The 16,269-nt window shown below is 34.2% G+C and overlaps 1 protein-coding gene across 2 annotated transcripts in view; it reads left to right on the top strand.

Moving 5' to 3' along the window:
- The first annotated feature begins 3,962 nt into the window (after nt 1-3,962).
- postnb (periostin, osteoblast specific factor b) overlaps nt 3,963-16,269 on the top strand; it is a 52,890-nt gene continuing 40,583 nt past the window's right edge. For both annotated transcript variants that reach the window (XM_062062108.1, XM_062062111.1), the window contains exons 1-2: nt 3,963-4,179; nt 6,779-6,877. In XM_062062108.1, coding sequence (XP_061918092.1) covers nt 4,058-4,179; nt 6,779-6,877 — 221 coding nt within the window. In that variant the 5' untranslated portion in view covers nt 3,963-4,057. The remainder of the gene's footprint in view (nt 4,180-6,778; nt 6,878-16,269) is intronic.

Genomic DNA, 16,269 nt, shown 5'->3' with positions numbered 1-16,269 from the left:
AAATAGTTCATGCACATTCAGATGAATTCTTCAAAATTACAATAAAAAATGTTTTGGCTGGGGGCCGGGCTGTATATATATATATATATATATATATATATATATATATATATATATATATATATATATATATATATATATATATATATATATATATATATATATATATATATATATATATATATATATATATATATATATATATATATATATATATATGATTGAGGGAAACCCCTCATGAAACAGGCCTGTATATATATATATATATATATATATATATATATATATATATATATATATATATATATATATATATAAACATATATATATATATATATATATATATATATATATATATATATATATATATATATATATATATATATATATATATATATATATATATATATATATATATATATATATATATATATATATATATATATATATATATACAGGCCTGTTTCATGAGGGGTTTCCCTCAATCATCAAGAGATGATTGAGGGAAACCCCTCATGAAACAGGCCTGTAGAGACGAAATAGTCTTGTGATTTTTCCCACACATATATATATATATATATATATATATATATATATATATATATATATATATATATATATATATATATATATATATATATACTCTTTGTGCACTAATTGACTGAAAGAGCACGCACTTGGCGCGATGATGTCATGTTATCGATGGAAAAATGCATTTTTAGACCATATGATTTGCCTGAGCGGCTAGTAGACCCCGAGAGTAACAAGCGGTTGCCTTTCCATTAAGAAAAATAAACTAGTTTTTAGTGTAAGTTTGCTGCTTTCAAGAAATGTAATGCGGAGCGCATATCATTATGTCAAGATAATGGCACTAGCATTTACTTAATTTAAGAATATTTTTCAACATATTTAGCTAAAAGGTCTCTTTTTTTTTTCTATCAAGAAAAGTGCACTTGTTATTAGTGAGAATATACTTATTTTAAGGTATTTTTGGGTTCATTGAGGATAGCTAATTTGACTTGTTTTGGAAAGTCTTGACAAGCCAAATTTTCTTGTTCTATTGGCAGATAATTTTCCTTAGTTCAAGTAAAATACCCCTAATTTTTGTATTTTTTTTCTTGTTTTTTAACACTGACTTTTTGCAGTGTACCTAATAAAATGTCCTGTGGGTTTAAGCTGCTAAAATAAAAAAAGGTGTTGTTAACAATGCACTGCCTGTAACAGCACATAAAAAGCTAATTTGTAGTGTGTGTTTTTAAAAAGATGAATGCAAACTTGTAAATGCAATTTTAGAACTTCACAAATTCTTAAAGAGAAACTGCACTTTTTAAAATGGATTCTGCCTATCATTATGTAAGACAAGAACACATGTTTTCCTTTTTTTTTATACACTTTAACTCGTAGAAAAACGTTAACAGAAGTCCGCTAACAATGGAGTCAACAAATGTCTCTCTATTCCGCCTATAAAGCACTCTAAAAACATCCAAAAAACTCCATCAGTATTTTATATACAATTTGTATGTACATATGTATAGTAGTAACAGGAACATTCATAATAACATGTAATATTTTACGTATTTTGATCATTTTAAGCGACGTATTCATATTGCAGATGGTCGCTTTTCCCTTCAACAGCAACAACACTGCTAATCGTAGAAACAGCAGCGACTACTTTGGGACAAATGATGTTCCAGAACCTTATATTTTTTTAGCCTAAATATAAGGAGGAGGAGCAACACGTTTTCGATGCTGTATGATAAACAGCTTTAGTGAAACAAGCATCAGGTAGCAGTATTGCTAAGTGCTGAACAAGAAATAAAAACTATGAACATAACAAAACAATCACTTACTGAACAATATCTGCTCTCACTGGGATGCCAACTGATGGGATGTTTATATCTTCCCGTTTAGATAAAGAAGTAATCATAATTCACACATGAAGGGTAAAAAAAAATTCCGCAGATAAACGTCTTTTTGTTTTTTTCTCTCCATAAGTTGGATGTCACAGATGAACAACTTCTCAGTTTTTGGCCACGACCTTCTCCTATGCAGGTGAGAGGCATGATTTATAAAATATAATGAACTTTTACCAATTTACATGTGATCATGATGCAGCAGCTCAGTATGTCAACAGTGTAGCGCTCTGTGATCGCGGCGCAGCTAAAGATAGTTTCTGCGTTAGCGCTCATAATAACAACATTGCTAATACTTGGTTAATATTCAGGTCACAAGATTGTAAATGGAGTATTGTTGGCGGTTTGTGGATGCATTTTTACAGTGGATTAATTCCACTGTCTGCATTGTTAGCCACGTAAAACGACCCGATTATTACAAAATCAAATGCAAAAAATAAATAAATAAATGAAAATATATACATATGTGTTCTTGTCTCTCATAAGGATTGTGAATGACAGAAAAAAATCCAAAAAAGGGAACTTTCCATTTAAGGTATGCAGCAGAGTAATAGGGTCGTGTGTGTGTGTGTGTGTGTGTGTGTGTGTGTGTGTGTGTGTGTGTGTGTGTGTGAGTGTGTGTGTGTGTGTGTGTGTGTGTGTGTGTGTGTGTGTGTGTTATTGTATTTCTACCCTTCTTGAGACATCAACTGGGACAAGTACCTTTCATTATTATATGAGGACCGGTGAACAAGTTAATCCATAAAACATGGTCCCAATACGAAAAACCATTGCATCTAATAGAGAATGTCTCATTTGCACCTCTGGTGGTGAAATCTATCAAAATTAGGGTGGTCCCAAAAAGGAGGGATTTTTAAAATCAAAAGTGCTCCCCGTCTGGCCAACATATGAAATAACAAGTGTATGTAAGAAATTGAAATGTACCCCCTTTGGTCAAAATTAATAACAAAATAAAAATAAATATGTATATGGAGACATACTGTAATAACTTAAAGTAAATAATGAAGATTAATAACAATTACAAAAAAATAAATACAATTTACTAAAAGCAGTCTTTTTCTCACAATGTGTCGACTTTTTTCTTATAAAATTGGGAACAATTCCTCATATTCTTTCTGTTTCTGTAATATTGCAATATTTTCTCGTAAAAGTATAATTTTTTTATGTAACCCTTAGAGGGGTGGGGGGTGGGGGTGGGGTGGGGGGTTACCCACATATGCAGTCCTCTCCAAGGTTTCTCATAGTCATTCACATCGACGTCCCACTGGGGTGAGTTTTTCCTTGCCCTTATGTGGGCTCTGTACCGAGGATGTCGTTGTGGCTTGTGCAGCCCTTTGAGACACTTGTGATTTGATTGATTGATAAAATTATTACTTTTTAACGCAAAATGGCAACATTCGTCATATAAAATTTGGACTTTTATCACAATATTGCCAATGTTTTTGTTGATCTTGTAAAATAGTGACATTTTCTGAATAGAATTATGACTTTCGTCATAATTTTACCCAGAAAAATTCAGATTATTATAATATTGCCAACATTTTAAAGATTTCTTATAAAATTGTGACTTTTGTACGACTCTTTTCATAAAAATGCCAATTTTGTTAGCTTTTCTTGTAAAAGTGCGACTGTTATTGAGTGAAATTCCAACTTTTATCATAATATCACACAAATGTTTAGTTTTTCTTGTGAAATTTCGACTTGCGTTGAATAAAATGAGGACTTATTATAATACTGCCAAAATTCTACGTTTTTCTTGTGAAATTGCAACTCATTTTTCGCAACAAGCTTTTTTATATTTGCATAGTATGTATATATTATTAATGTTGTAAATACAAATCTTTATATATTTCTAGAAAGTGTGGTCCTAAAGAGGTAGGCATTTTTCTCAGGTCTCAAGTAGGTAAGAAATACAAGAGTGTGTGTGCGTGTGTGTGTGTGTGTGTGTGTGTGTTTGTGTGTGTGTGTGTGTGTGTGTGGTGCTTTCTTCTGAGAGGTTCCTGGTAGTGCATGCATGACGTTGTCATCCTCCTGGAGTGGAGGAGAGTGAGAATGCGTATATAAACTCCCACTCTGAGTCAAGCCCTCATCACTTTGGGTCTGGAAGGGAAAGCGGGGGAATCAAAAAAAAAAAAGAAAAAAGGATGCAGCTCGTCTTTGCCGCCACCTTGGCACTCTTTGTGCTCTCCTGCGTGTTGGACGAGGCCGACACGTCAGCCTATGACAAAATAGTCGCGCACAGTCGCATCCGTGCAAGGAAAGAGGGGTAAGGAAATATATCATTTCTTTTTTTTTTTTCCTTTCTGCAGACTTTTATATATGACCTTTACTGAAAAGGAGCGGGAAGAAGCAGAGCTTATTTAATACTACACCTTCTCTGTGTCTCTGCAATTAGTGATAGTTTGCCTATTAAAAATAAACATAATAAATAGAAGTTAAAAGTGGACAGAAACGCTGTATATTGTATAAATACATGCAGGATATAGATTAAGCTAGTGATTCTCAAATTGTAGTGTGTGGGCTCCATTTAGTGGTATGCCAAATCACTTCATGAAAGTAGTCTTTTATTTTCCTACATTTAAACACAATGTTACTGTTCAAACTAGGGATGTCCGATAATGGCTTTTTGCCGATATCCGATATTCCTATATTGTACAACTCTTTAATTACCAATACCGATATCAACCGATACCGATATATACAGTCGTGGAATTAACAGATTATTATGCCTAATTTGGACAACCAGGTATGTTTAAAAAATAATACAATAAATAAAGATAAATAAATAACAAACATTTTCTTGAATAAAAAAGAAAGTAAAACAATATAAAAACAGTTACATAGAAACTAGTAATAAATGAAAATGAGTAAACCTAACTGTTAAAGGTTAGTACTATTAGTGGACCAGCAGCACGCACAATCATGTGTGCTTACGGACTGTATCCCTTGCAGACTGTATTGATATATATTGATATATAATGTAGGAACCAGAATATTAATAACAGAAAGAAACAACTCTTTTGTGTGAATGAGTGTGAATGAGTGTAAATGGGGGAGGGAGGTTTTTTGGGTTGGTGCAGTAATTGTAAGTGTATCTTGTGTTTTTTATGTTGATTTAATTAAAAAAACAAACAAAAAAAACAAAAAAACCCGATACTGATAATAAAAAAACCGATACCGATAATTTCCGATATTACATTTTAAAGCATTTATCGGCCGATAATATCGGCAGGCCGATATTATCGGACATCTCTAGTTCAAACTGTGTGTAATGTTACAGTGGCCAAAATATTATATATGCATGTTAAATAAAACCTCTGCCTTGTTTTTAATGAACACGTAGGTCTACTACGCTACTGTATTTTAATGCTGGTCATCATGGTGAAACTTGGGAGTGTTTTCTGAGGTGGTACTTGACGAAAAAAGTTTGAGAACCACTGAACTCAGCAATAACTTATTAAGTCCTGATAAATTAAGATAGCTAATGCATGGCAAATATTATACAGATATTGCAGTTTTACCTTGTTTTTTCTTTGTATTTCTTCCCGAAAGGGTTCAATCAAAACCGAATCGTGCAAAAAAATGTTCTTATAAGAAATCATGTTATTTCAATTGATCAGTTCCAGACCCCAAACAGATGGAAATAATTACAAGTTCAAATGCAGAAAACAAAGCAAAAATATATATAGATGACCAATGAAATGGGTACATGAACATTTAACATCACTTTTACCTTGACTGAAGACTGACTCCTGGCAAAGACCGCGAGAAGCAGAAAGGGAGGAGGTACCTTCTTTGCCTCAAGTTATTTCTTGAATTAATCAGTGTTTTTTTACATTCTTTATCAAAGTGTTGGCACTCGTGACTTTCTTTGGCCCCATGGTGGATTATCTTGCGGTTATATAAAAAAAAATCTCAGCGACTGAGTCACCAACATGTGGGATACTCTGGGCGCACTGTTCTTTGGAACAATACGGAGGCGAAACGACTAGTTTATTACACACAGTGTTTGGCCGTACGACAACCGAAATACCAAAACCCGGGGCAGAATTTTGGTGAAAATGTTTGTCAAAAACCAAGCCGTATGAAAATTGGTGCGTAAGAAAACCATGGTGCCATTGTACAGACAGCTTGGGGTAGTGAATGTTCCGTACTAATAAATCTGAATATGAACACAAGTACCGTTACACTCCTAGTAGTTGTTTGTTTGGGCACCGCAAAGTGATTTCCTAGCACAGACTCGTTTGTTAGGCACAATGGGCCCCCATTCAGCAACCGTTCTTAAGAACAAATTTTGTTCTTAGACCCACTTACTTTTTTTTGTATTCACCAATGTTTTCTTAGCTGGGATTTATGGGGAATTAAGGGCGTTCACCTATGCAAATTACAGAATTAAGGGTATTTACATATGCATATTGGGGAAATAAGGGCGTGTGTATATGCAAATTATGATAGAGACGCACGCGCTAACCATTTGGCATTCAGCAATTTAAGAACAGCAGGTGTTAACAATTTGACCGTTTAAGAACACGTCATGAATTTGAATAGACTCCTCTTAGGAAATTACTTAGGAAGAAAGATAAGAGGAAAAGATAGGAATTTATTGCTGAATGGGGCCCAATGATTGTTTTTTTATAGCAGAGATGGTAAACCAAAACCCAGCAAAATTTTGGCGAAAATATTCCGTCAAAACCGAAATCCTACAAAAAGTGGGGCGTACTGTATAAAAACCACTGCATCGGCACAGTGTGTCTCATAAATTGTCTTTATATAGCTGGATGGGTGCACACAAACTGAATTTAATCATTTAAGAGTGTTAGTTATGTGTTTTACCTGATGTTTATAACACCTTGCGCATTCCTCAGGCCCAATGTGTGCGCTCTGCAGCAAGTCATGGGGACCAAGAAGAAGTACTTCAGCACTTGTCGGAACTGGTACCAGGGGTCCATCTGCGGAAAGAAAGCGTGAGTACTATTGTGTTTCATTTCATCGAGGCAAAGTTCGTCCTTTGGGAGTGAAGCCACATTCTGTACACACAATCTTAAGCAAAACAAATTACAACTAAAGTGGTGAACCTGTATTTTAATTTCCACTTTAACTCTATTGATACTTTAGTTAAGAAACATATTCAGTGTTAATTCAGTTTATTTATTTTAGCAAAACATAATGCTATGTATATAAATGTTTCATACTTATTGTTTTAAAAAGCCTGTCCTGAGCTTAAGGTTTATGTGTTAAATAAATAGATATAATTATTGAATACGATTAAAATCAAGAGTAATATTTTTGATTCAGAGTTCCTCTGTAGTGAAAAAGTTGGGCCCCGAGGTCAAAAAGTTTAAGAACCCCTGTACTAGTGTTGTCCCGATACCAATATTTTGGTACCAGTACTAGCATTATTGGCTCTATTTTAACAAAAAATCTTACGATACATTAAACATATGTTTCTTATTGTAAGTTTGTCCTTAAGTAAAATAGTGAACATACTAGACAACTTGTCTTTTATTAGTAAGTAAACAAACAAAGGCTCCTAATTTAGCTGCTGACATATGCAGTAACATATTGTGCCATTTTCCATTCTATTATTTTGTCAAAATTATTAAGGACAAGTGGTAGAAAATGGATTAGTAATCTACTTGTTCATTTACTTTTAATATCTGCTTACTTTCTCTTTTAACATGTTCTATTTACACTTCTGTTAAAATGTAATAATCACTTATTCTTCTGTTGTTTGATACTTTACATTAGTTTTGGATGATACCACATATTTGGGTATCAATCCGATACGATCATACATTGGTCATATTCAAAGTCCTCATGTGGACCGGTACTTCTCAGAGGCGGTATAGTACCTAATATGATTCATTAGTATCGCGGTACTATACCAATACCGGTATATCGTACAACCCTACCCTGTACTAAGAAATGCAGTTTATTTGCCGCAGTGGATGTGATGATTACTAACTTAGAGGAGCGGCTCCACACTGTGTATGGGGACACACAGTTAGCTGCTAGTCGCGTCTGTTAGCTAGAGGATCAACTATAAATACAGTGTCAGCAAGAGGGGATCCGCATTTGTAATAGCCTTTGAAAAGGTATTAATTGGCAATAGCGATCAATTATTTTTCCATATAAATCAGCCGATACTGATCGGCACATCCCTAATTAATAAAGTATACAGTAAGTGAACAAGTATACAGATACAATATAATACATCATATGATCTACATATTCTCAATTCTCTTTACACCGTGTTCGAAAAGGAGAAAGAAGAAGCAAAGCTTAATCAATCAAACCCCTTTTTCAAATTCACAGCGAGTACGAACACATTTGGTCACTTACTGTTCTGATCTTGTAATTGTACCACAATTTACATCAATGAAACACAACAATTCTCCTGATAGTTAAACCAGTCATGATTCACATAATGAGATGAATAATATTTAATTTATAACAAAGATGGTTCAAGATGTTTATCAAGATTCTTCTTCATTGTACTTTGTAGACACTTGTAGTTTGAACAGCCCTTTTATATTGGATCATTAGTACATTGTTTAAAATCTTGATGTAATCCATTCCATAATTTAATTCCACATACTGATATGCTAAAGGTTTTAAGTGCTGTGCGTGCATACACATGTTTTAAATTACATTTTCCTCTAAGGTTATATTTCTCCTCTTTAGTTAAGAAGTGTTGTACGTTCTTGGGTAACAGATTATAGTTTGCTTTGTGCATAATTTTAGCTGTTTGCAAATGTACCAAATCATTGATTTTCAATATTTGTTATTTAATAAATAACGTGTTTGTATGTTCTCAATAACCTACATTATGCATTATTCTGACTGATCTTTTTTGTAACACAGTTAGCGAATGAATATATTTTTGTGATTATTTCCCCATATTTCTGCACTATTTCTGCACATTAACTCAGATATGGTAACACTGGCGAGCAGTAGAAAATATGAAATGACTTTTTGAAGTGACATTATTGAAATATGTCTTGCCATTCTTTTGTAGCATATTTTATATTAGATTTACAGTTTATTTTATCATCTAAAAATTTGATGTCTTTCACCCTTTCATTGTCTCCTCTGTCTATTTGTATTTGTGTTTGACTTTCTCTTCTACTGTTAGCTAAAAGTTTGTTTTTTTCAAACCATCTTTTTAATTGGTTAACTTCTTCTTTTTTTTTATTTTATCTTAGCTTCTGTGTGTTCGCTCCTGAACAAAACACAGCCGTGTTGTCCGCAAACAATACTAACGTGAAGTCCTTTGTAACTTTACAAATGTCTTTTATATAAAGGTTGAACAATTTTGGTCCCAGTATTGATCCTTGAGGTACACCACAAGATATATTTATTTCAGTTGACATTTTTTCACCTAGCTTCACGTACTGCTTCCTGTTGGTTTCATAGCTTCTTATCCAACTCAATACCAATCCTCTGATGCCATACTAGGGATGTAACGGTAAACAGTATAATGATAAACCGCAGTAAAATTCCGGACGGTTTAGTTTAGCTTAGTTTAGTTTAGTCTTTATTTGAATGGACAATGCACATAAACATTAAGCTCAAAGACAGATATGTTCTGCACCAGATTATAGCTAAATAGCTAATTCCCATCTGCAGTCCCTGGCTACCTAAATTAAAGAGATACAAAAATCATGCAATAAAATTATAACAATAAAATTATACTATAGCATGTAATCAAACTAAGAAATTCATAAAATGCCCTTTCAATGACACATACTTATTATACAATACAACCACACCTCATTTATATCATAACACATATTGTCTATAGAAAGTACTTTCTATTCTATTCTATAGACAATACAGGCTTTTGTTCACATTTGTCATTTGTAAAAACAACCATGATTTTAACAAACACACCTTCCAGTTTACAACAAAATTTTCTCATGCATAAATATAATACACATTAAGTTGACATGTCAAACATAGTCTCCACCTCAGTGACCTTGTGAGCAGCAATTCCGGACGGTCTGTAATACCGTTGAATTTTTTAATTATAGAAAAACCGTAATTTTTTAATACATTTTAGGCGACATTGCTCGCTTCTTGGAAACACAGCGAAGAAGACGCATGAGCACTAGGGCTGCAAATCTTTGGGTGTTCCACGATTCGATTCAATATCGATTCTTGGGGTCACGATTCAATTCTAAATCGATTTTTTCGATTCAACGCAATTCTCGATTCAAAAACGATATTTTCCCGATTCAAAAGGATTCTCTATTCATTCAATACATAGGATTTCAGCAGGATCTACCCCAGTCTGCTGACATGCAAGCAGAGTAGTAGATTTTTGTAAAAAGCTTTTATAATTGTAAAGGACAAACTGATTGCAATAATGTAAATTTGTTTTAACTATTAAATGAACCAAAAATACGACTTATTTTATCTTTGTGAAAATATTGGACACAGTGTGTTGTCAAGCTTATGAGATGCGATGCAAGTGTAAGCCACTGTGACACTATTGTTCTTTGTTTTATAAATGTCCAATGATAATGTCAATGAAGGATTTTTAATCACTGCTATGTTGAAATTGTAACTAATATTGATACAGTTGTTGATAATATTCATTTTTGTTTCACTACTTTTGGTTTGTTCTGTGTCGTGTTTGTGTCTCCTCTCAATTGCTCTGTTTATTGCAGTTCTGACTGTTGCTGGGTCGGGTTTGGTTTTGGAATTGGATTGCATTGTTATGGTATTGCTGTGTATTGTTTTGTTGGATTGATTAATTCAAAAATTTAAAAAAATAAAATAAAATAAAATAAAAAATAAAAAATTGAAAATAAAGATTTTTTAAAAATAAGAATCGATTCTGAATCGCACAACGTGAGAATTGCGATTCGAATTCGAATCGATTTTTCCCCACACCCCTAATGAGCACTAGTGCTGTTTGCAATGGCGGAAAACAACACAAGGACCTCGCTCTTGAGATGTTCCCCTCCTTGTAAAACGGACGAAATATGAATCTGGACATATTTTGGATTCGTAAAGTATGCTGTGGGTAGAATAATAGTCAGCCCATTACCAGAAAATGCAGGGAAAAAAAGTACCCGCTAAGGGGAGGCAACACTCCAAACATGATGAGCCAACGCCGGAACCACCATCCTCAACAATACAGCGAGTGCAAGGTAAGTCAACTTGTAGCTGAATGCATGACAGAAAGTGTTTAAAAATGAACTTGTCAGCGTTTGTCTGTCAAATGTTTTTATAGTTACACTTAATTAAGTGTTTCCTAAAGTTACTTGTTATTGGGCGAGTAGAGTATGCACACGACGCATGCTGTAGCAGAGCAAAATGTACTTCGGTTTATGTGTTTTGTGCTGTTAATGACCGCTGCTACTTTATGTTACTTTTAAAACTTAGTGTTAGAATCAAATCCTAGCAGAAACACTGCAATGCGTGGAACATTAGGGTTAGTGTGTCACTGTGTGTGTGTCAGTCAGATGAATATAATAATAATCAGCATCTAATAAGTATAATAATGCATTTGCTTTTCCCTTATTTGCAGAGTGGGCGTGCAGCGGGCAAGTTGGATGCCACAGCTTCAGTACATCGTCATCTCCCAACATCACACGTACAATACCAGATGTCTTCCAGAAGCAGCTGCTTATGCTCCTTTGTCAAAAATGGCAAAAGACCTCCCAGCAGCGCTGTCATATTTCAGTGTTGGCGCTAGGAATCTTGAAAAAGGGGTCCCAGGGACCCCATCAAGTCATAAAAATGGGGTCCCACAGTAAATATTTGGGTTCCCACCTTTTTGTAACCGTTTTGAAAACAAATGATAAATGTATGCATTATCCTGTTATATCTCACATTCTATATTGTGTTTTGGAAAAGGGTTGTCATAAACCAGTGGTTCTCAACCTTGTTGGAGGTACCGAACCCCACCAGTTTCATATGCGCATTCACCGAACCCTTCTTTAGTGAAAAATAAAATGTTGTTTTTTTTCAAATTTAAGACAAAGTTATATGTTTTTGGTAACACTTTAGTATGGGGAACATATTCTAAGTAACAAAGACTTAATTTAGAGTTTTTTGGACACTAGGGGAACATATTCTAAGTAACAAAGACTTAATTTAGAGTTTTTTGGACACTAGGGGAACATATTCTAAGAAACAAAGACTTAATTTAGAGTTTTTTGGACACTAGGGGAACATATTCTAAGTAAGTTCGATCGAACCCAGGTTAAGAACCACTGTCATAAACGTTACTTATCTCATTAAAAGAATAACATTAACTATAACTATTTTTATATATATGTAAATGCCGGTACCGGTACCAAAATTATTTTGACACTTTTCGGTACTTTTTGATACATTTCTATAAAAAGGGCACCACAAAAAATTGCATTATTGGCTTTATTTTAACAACAAATCTTAAGGTACATGTTTCTTATTGCAAGTTTGTCCTTAAATAAAATAGTGAACATACAAATTTGTACAAGACAACTTGTCTTTTAGTAGTCAGTAAGCAAACAAAGGCTCCTAATTTAGTTTGCTGACATATGCAGTAACATATTGTGTCATTTCTCATTCTATTATTTTGTCAAAATTATTAAGGACAAGTGGTAGAAAATGAATTATTAATCTACTTGTTCATTTACTGTTAATATCTGCTTACTTTCTCGTTTAACATGTTCTATCTACACTTCTGTTAAAATGTAACCGGTACTTTTCAAAGGCGGTATAGCACCGAATATGATTCATTAGTATCGCGGTACTACACTAATACCGGTATACTGTACAACCCTAGTGTACAATTTGATGGATAACTTGCTTGTATTGTTGCATTATTAGATAATATTAAAGTTGAAAATATATGCATATAAAATGTATGCATGCAGTACATATATTTTTATGCCAAAATGGGAAATATAAATATACATTTAGGAAGAAAAGTACGTAAATCATTATTTCCCACCACATACAATGATGTGGCGGGCCAGATCTGGCCCCCAGGCCTTGAATTTGACACCCATGCTGTAACGAATTATTTCCAATGTTTTCAATCCAACAAAGCATGTCACAACTTATGTTAAATACCTGTCCATTTATGTGTCACATTGGGTTTTTGTCAGGGGAGTTAGACATTTTCCATGATGAGTAACGCATCTGAAAACGTTTATCACATCCCCCAATGTAGACTCTTTGTACTACAGATAGTCTCGTGCATGGGCTGCTTTCCAAGACGTATGGAGGCTGGCCACTGTCGTGTGTCCCTGCGGTGAACCACTGACTCCAGGATGTGGCTCGAAACTGCTGACACGCACCATGAATGAAAAAGACCCCTGTTAAATCTAAATACATGGCTTCCCAACCCCTGCTTGTTAGTTCCAGACTTCTCAGCACTTTCATGTTCAAATGTGGATGGAAGTTTTATTTTCTTTGTCATCCATCTTTGTTAAACACAGTCCCTCATCCCACAATACACACTCTGCCCCTCATGTATTTAGGGGGTTTTGAAAGCTTCAAAATGAACATTAGGACACTTCATTAGACACACCTCGACCAGATGTGTCCAAAACATGTCATTGGAATACCACTTTCATTGATCCATTCTGGGCATTTCCAGGGCTTAAACTAGGGGTGTCCAAAGTGCAGCCCGGGGACCATTTGCGGCCCGCAGGTCATTTTTTAATGGCCCATTTTAAAAATACGATTGAAACAAATTTAAAACATAAAAAGTGGTATAAAAGGGCAAACAGGTGAAATGTAACAAGAACATGTAGCAATGTTTACTCTAATAACACACAGCTGCCATGTAGGCTGTTTCTTTCTTTAAAAAATAATAATGAATCAAAATCAATGTCATTATGAATTATTGACCTATCCAAGGCTCCAATTACGTCACATTAAATATTTTGAGATATTTTTTGGGGAAAATGTTGCATATTTTTTGTTTGCCATGTAAAAAACTGAGTGTTTTTTTTTTTTTTTAAAGAAAGGCCTAAAACGAACAAACAAATAACATAAACAACAATAAAACTTATAATTGACAGATAGATCTGAAGTTGATCTCGAAGTTATTGTGTTAAAAGTAAACGTAAAAAAAATATATAATTTATTTGTTAACACTTTAATGAGTAGGACCCTTTTGGATCCCCTACAATTTTAGTGTGATTAGTTTTTCAGTGTCATTGCTCAAAAAATAATAATGAATTAAAATCAATGGTGTTATGAGTTATTGAACTTTTTAAGGCTCCAATTATTATATAATCTTAAATATCCCACTTAAAAATTTTATTGGGTGAAAATATTGCATATTTTGTGTGTTTTTCATTAAAAAAAGGGTTTTCTTTGACATACAATTTAAATCTTTAAAAAATGTTACATTGACAGATGGACCTAATGTTGCCCTAGAGATTTAAAACTTGAATAATAACACAAATAATAATACTGAATAATGACACATTTTTTATATTTTTTGGACCAAAACCCTTTGGGGTCCCCGGGATCAAGCCTGAGTGGAGGCCTAAATGTATGTTTTTTATACATATATTGTATTGGTTTTTAAAATAAAACATATCAAAATGGCCCCTGCTTGCTTTGATTTTTCAATGTGCGGCCCTCAGTGGATAAAGTTTGGACACCCCTGGCTTAAACCAATCCAATGTAGGTCCAATACATCAAGGGTGCTCACAAAAATAGATTCACATCCAAATTACGATTCTTATTTAATCCAATTCTAAATTGAATTCTAAATCAAATCATAATTTTCCAAAAATGTATTTAAAAAATGATTTAAGACTCAATTTTTTGAAATATGTTTATTAGGCTGCACGTAGAGACCTTTTGTAACCTGTAACCTGTTTTGAAAAGGTTTTTTCCTCATTTTTATCCTAGGGCTGTCAAATTTAACGAGTTAACTCAGGTGAATAATCCCGAAAATGTATCACATAAATTATGTGTAGTTGTAAATGAATCACGCAATTTATGATTTTTTTTTCACATTAATTAATTAACAGCAAATTGTTACCTAAGGCGGTGTAGTTTGTTATAAGGTCAGTGATCAGGTCAATGCATACGCATACATAAATTCTAGAGATGTCCAATATTATCGGGCTGCCGATAAATGGTTGAAAATGAAATATCGGAAATTATCGATATCGGTTCGGAAATGATCGGTATCGGTTTCAAAAAGTAAGATTTATGACTTTTTAAAACGCCGCTGTACGTAGTGGTACACGGACGTAGGGAGAAGTACAGAGCGCCAATAAACCTTAAAGGCACTGCCTTTGCGTGCCGGCCCAATCACATAATACCTACGGCTTTTCACACACACACAAGTGAATGCAAAGCATACTTGATCAACAGCCATACAGGTCACACTGAGGGTAGCCGTATAAACAACTTTAACACTGTTACAAATATGTGCCACACTGTGAACCCACACCAAACAAGAATGACAAACGCATTTCGGGAGAACATCCACAACATAAACACAACAGAACAAATACCCAGAAACCCTTGCAGCACTAACTCTTCCGGGACGCTACAATATAGACCCCCGCTACCCCCTAACCCCCACCTCAACCTCCTCATGCTCTCTCGCATGTCCCAAATTCCAAGCTGCTGTTTTGAGGCATGTTAAAAAAAATGATGCACTTTGTGACTTCAATAATAAATATGGCAGTGCCATGTTGGCATTTTTTTCCATAACTTGAGTTGATTTATTTCGGAAAACCTTGTTACATTGTTTGATGCATCCAGCGGGGCATCACAACAAAATTAGGCATAATAATGTGTTAATTCCACGACTGTATATATCGGTATCGGTTGATATCGGAATCGGTAATCAAGAGTTAGACAATATCGGAATATCGGCAAAAAAGCCATTATTGGACATCTCTAATAAATTCGCCTAAAAACAAAAACCCAGACATAACTTTAGGTAAAACTGTTACCAGCCAATAAACTACGTAATATGTCATTTTAAGTAAAACTTTAAAACAAAGTTTGTGTATGACATTCTGAATGACAAATTGCATGTGCGTCAAAATATCGGACTTTTTTTCGTTTAATTATGATTAGGTAAGCAAATAATTTAGTCTGATTAATCACAATTAATCTAAATCAAAAAGCGTGATTAATCAGATTTTTTTTTTTTTTATCATTTGAGAGCACTAGTTTGTACCAAATAATATTTTGCAAGAATTTTTTTGAATCGGGGCAGCACGGCGGTTAGTGCGAGTGCCTCACAATACGAAGGTCCTGGGTTCGATCCCCGAGCTCAAGGTCTTTCTGTTTGGAGTTTGCATGTTTCTCCCCGTGACTGCGTGGGTTCCCTCCGGGTACTCCGGCTTCCTCCCACCTCCAAAGACATGCA

The sequence above is a fragment of the Entelurus aequoreus genome, linkage group LG10 (genome assembly GCF_033978785.1).
Source record: "Entelurus aequoreus isolate RoL-2023_Sb linkage group LG10, RoL_Eaeq_v1.1, whole genome shotgun sequence".
NCBI classification, from domain to species: Eukaryota; Metazoa; Chordata; class Actinopteri; order Syngnathiformes; family Syngnathidae; genus Entelurus; species Entelurus aequoreus.
This window is presented reverse-complemented; position numbering and strand designations above follow the sequence as displayed.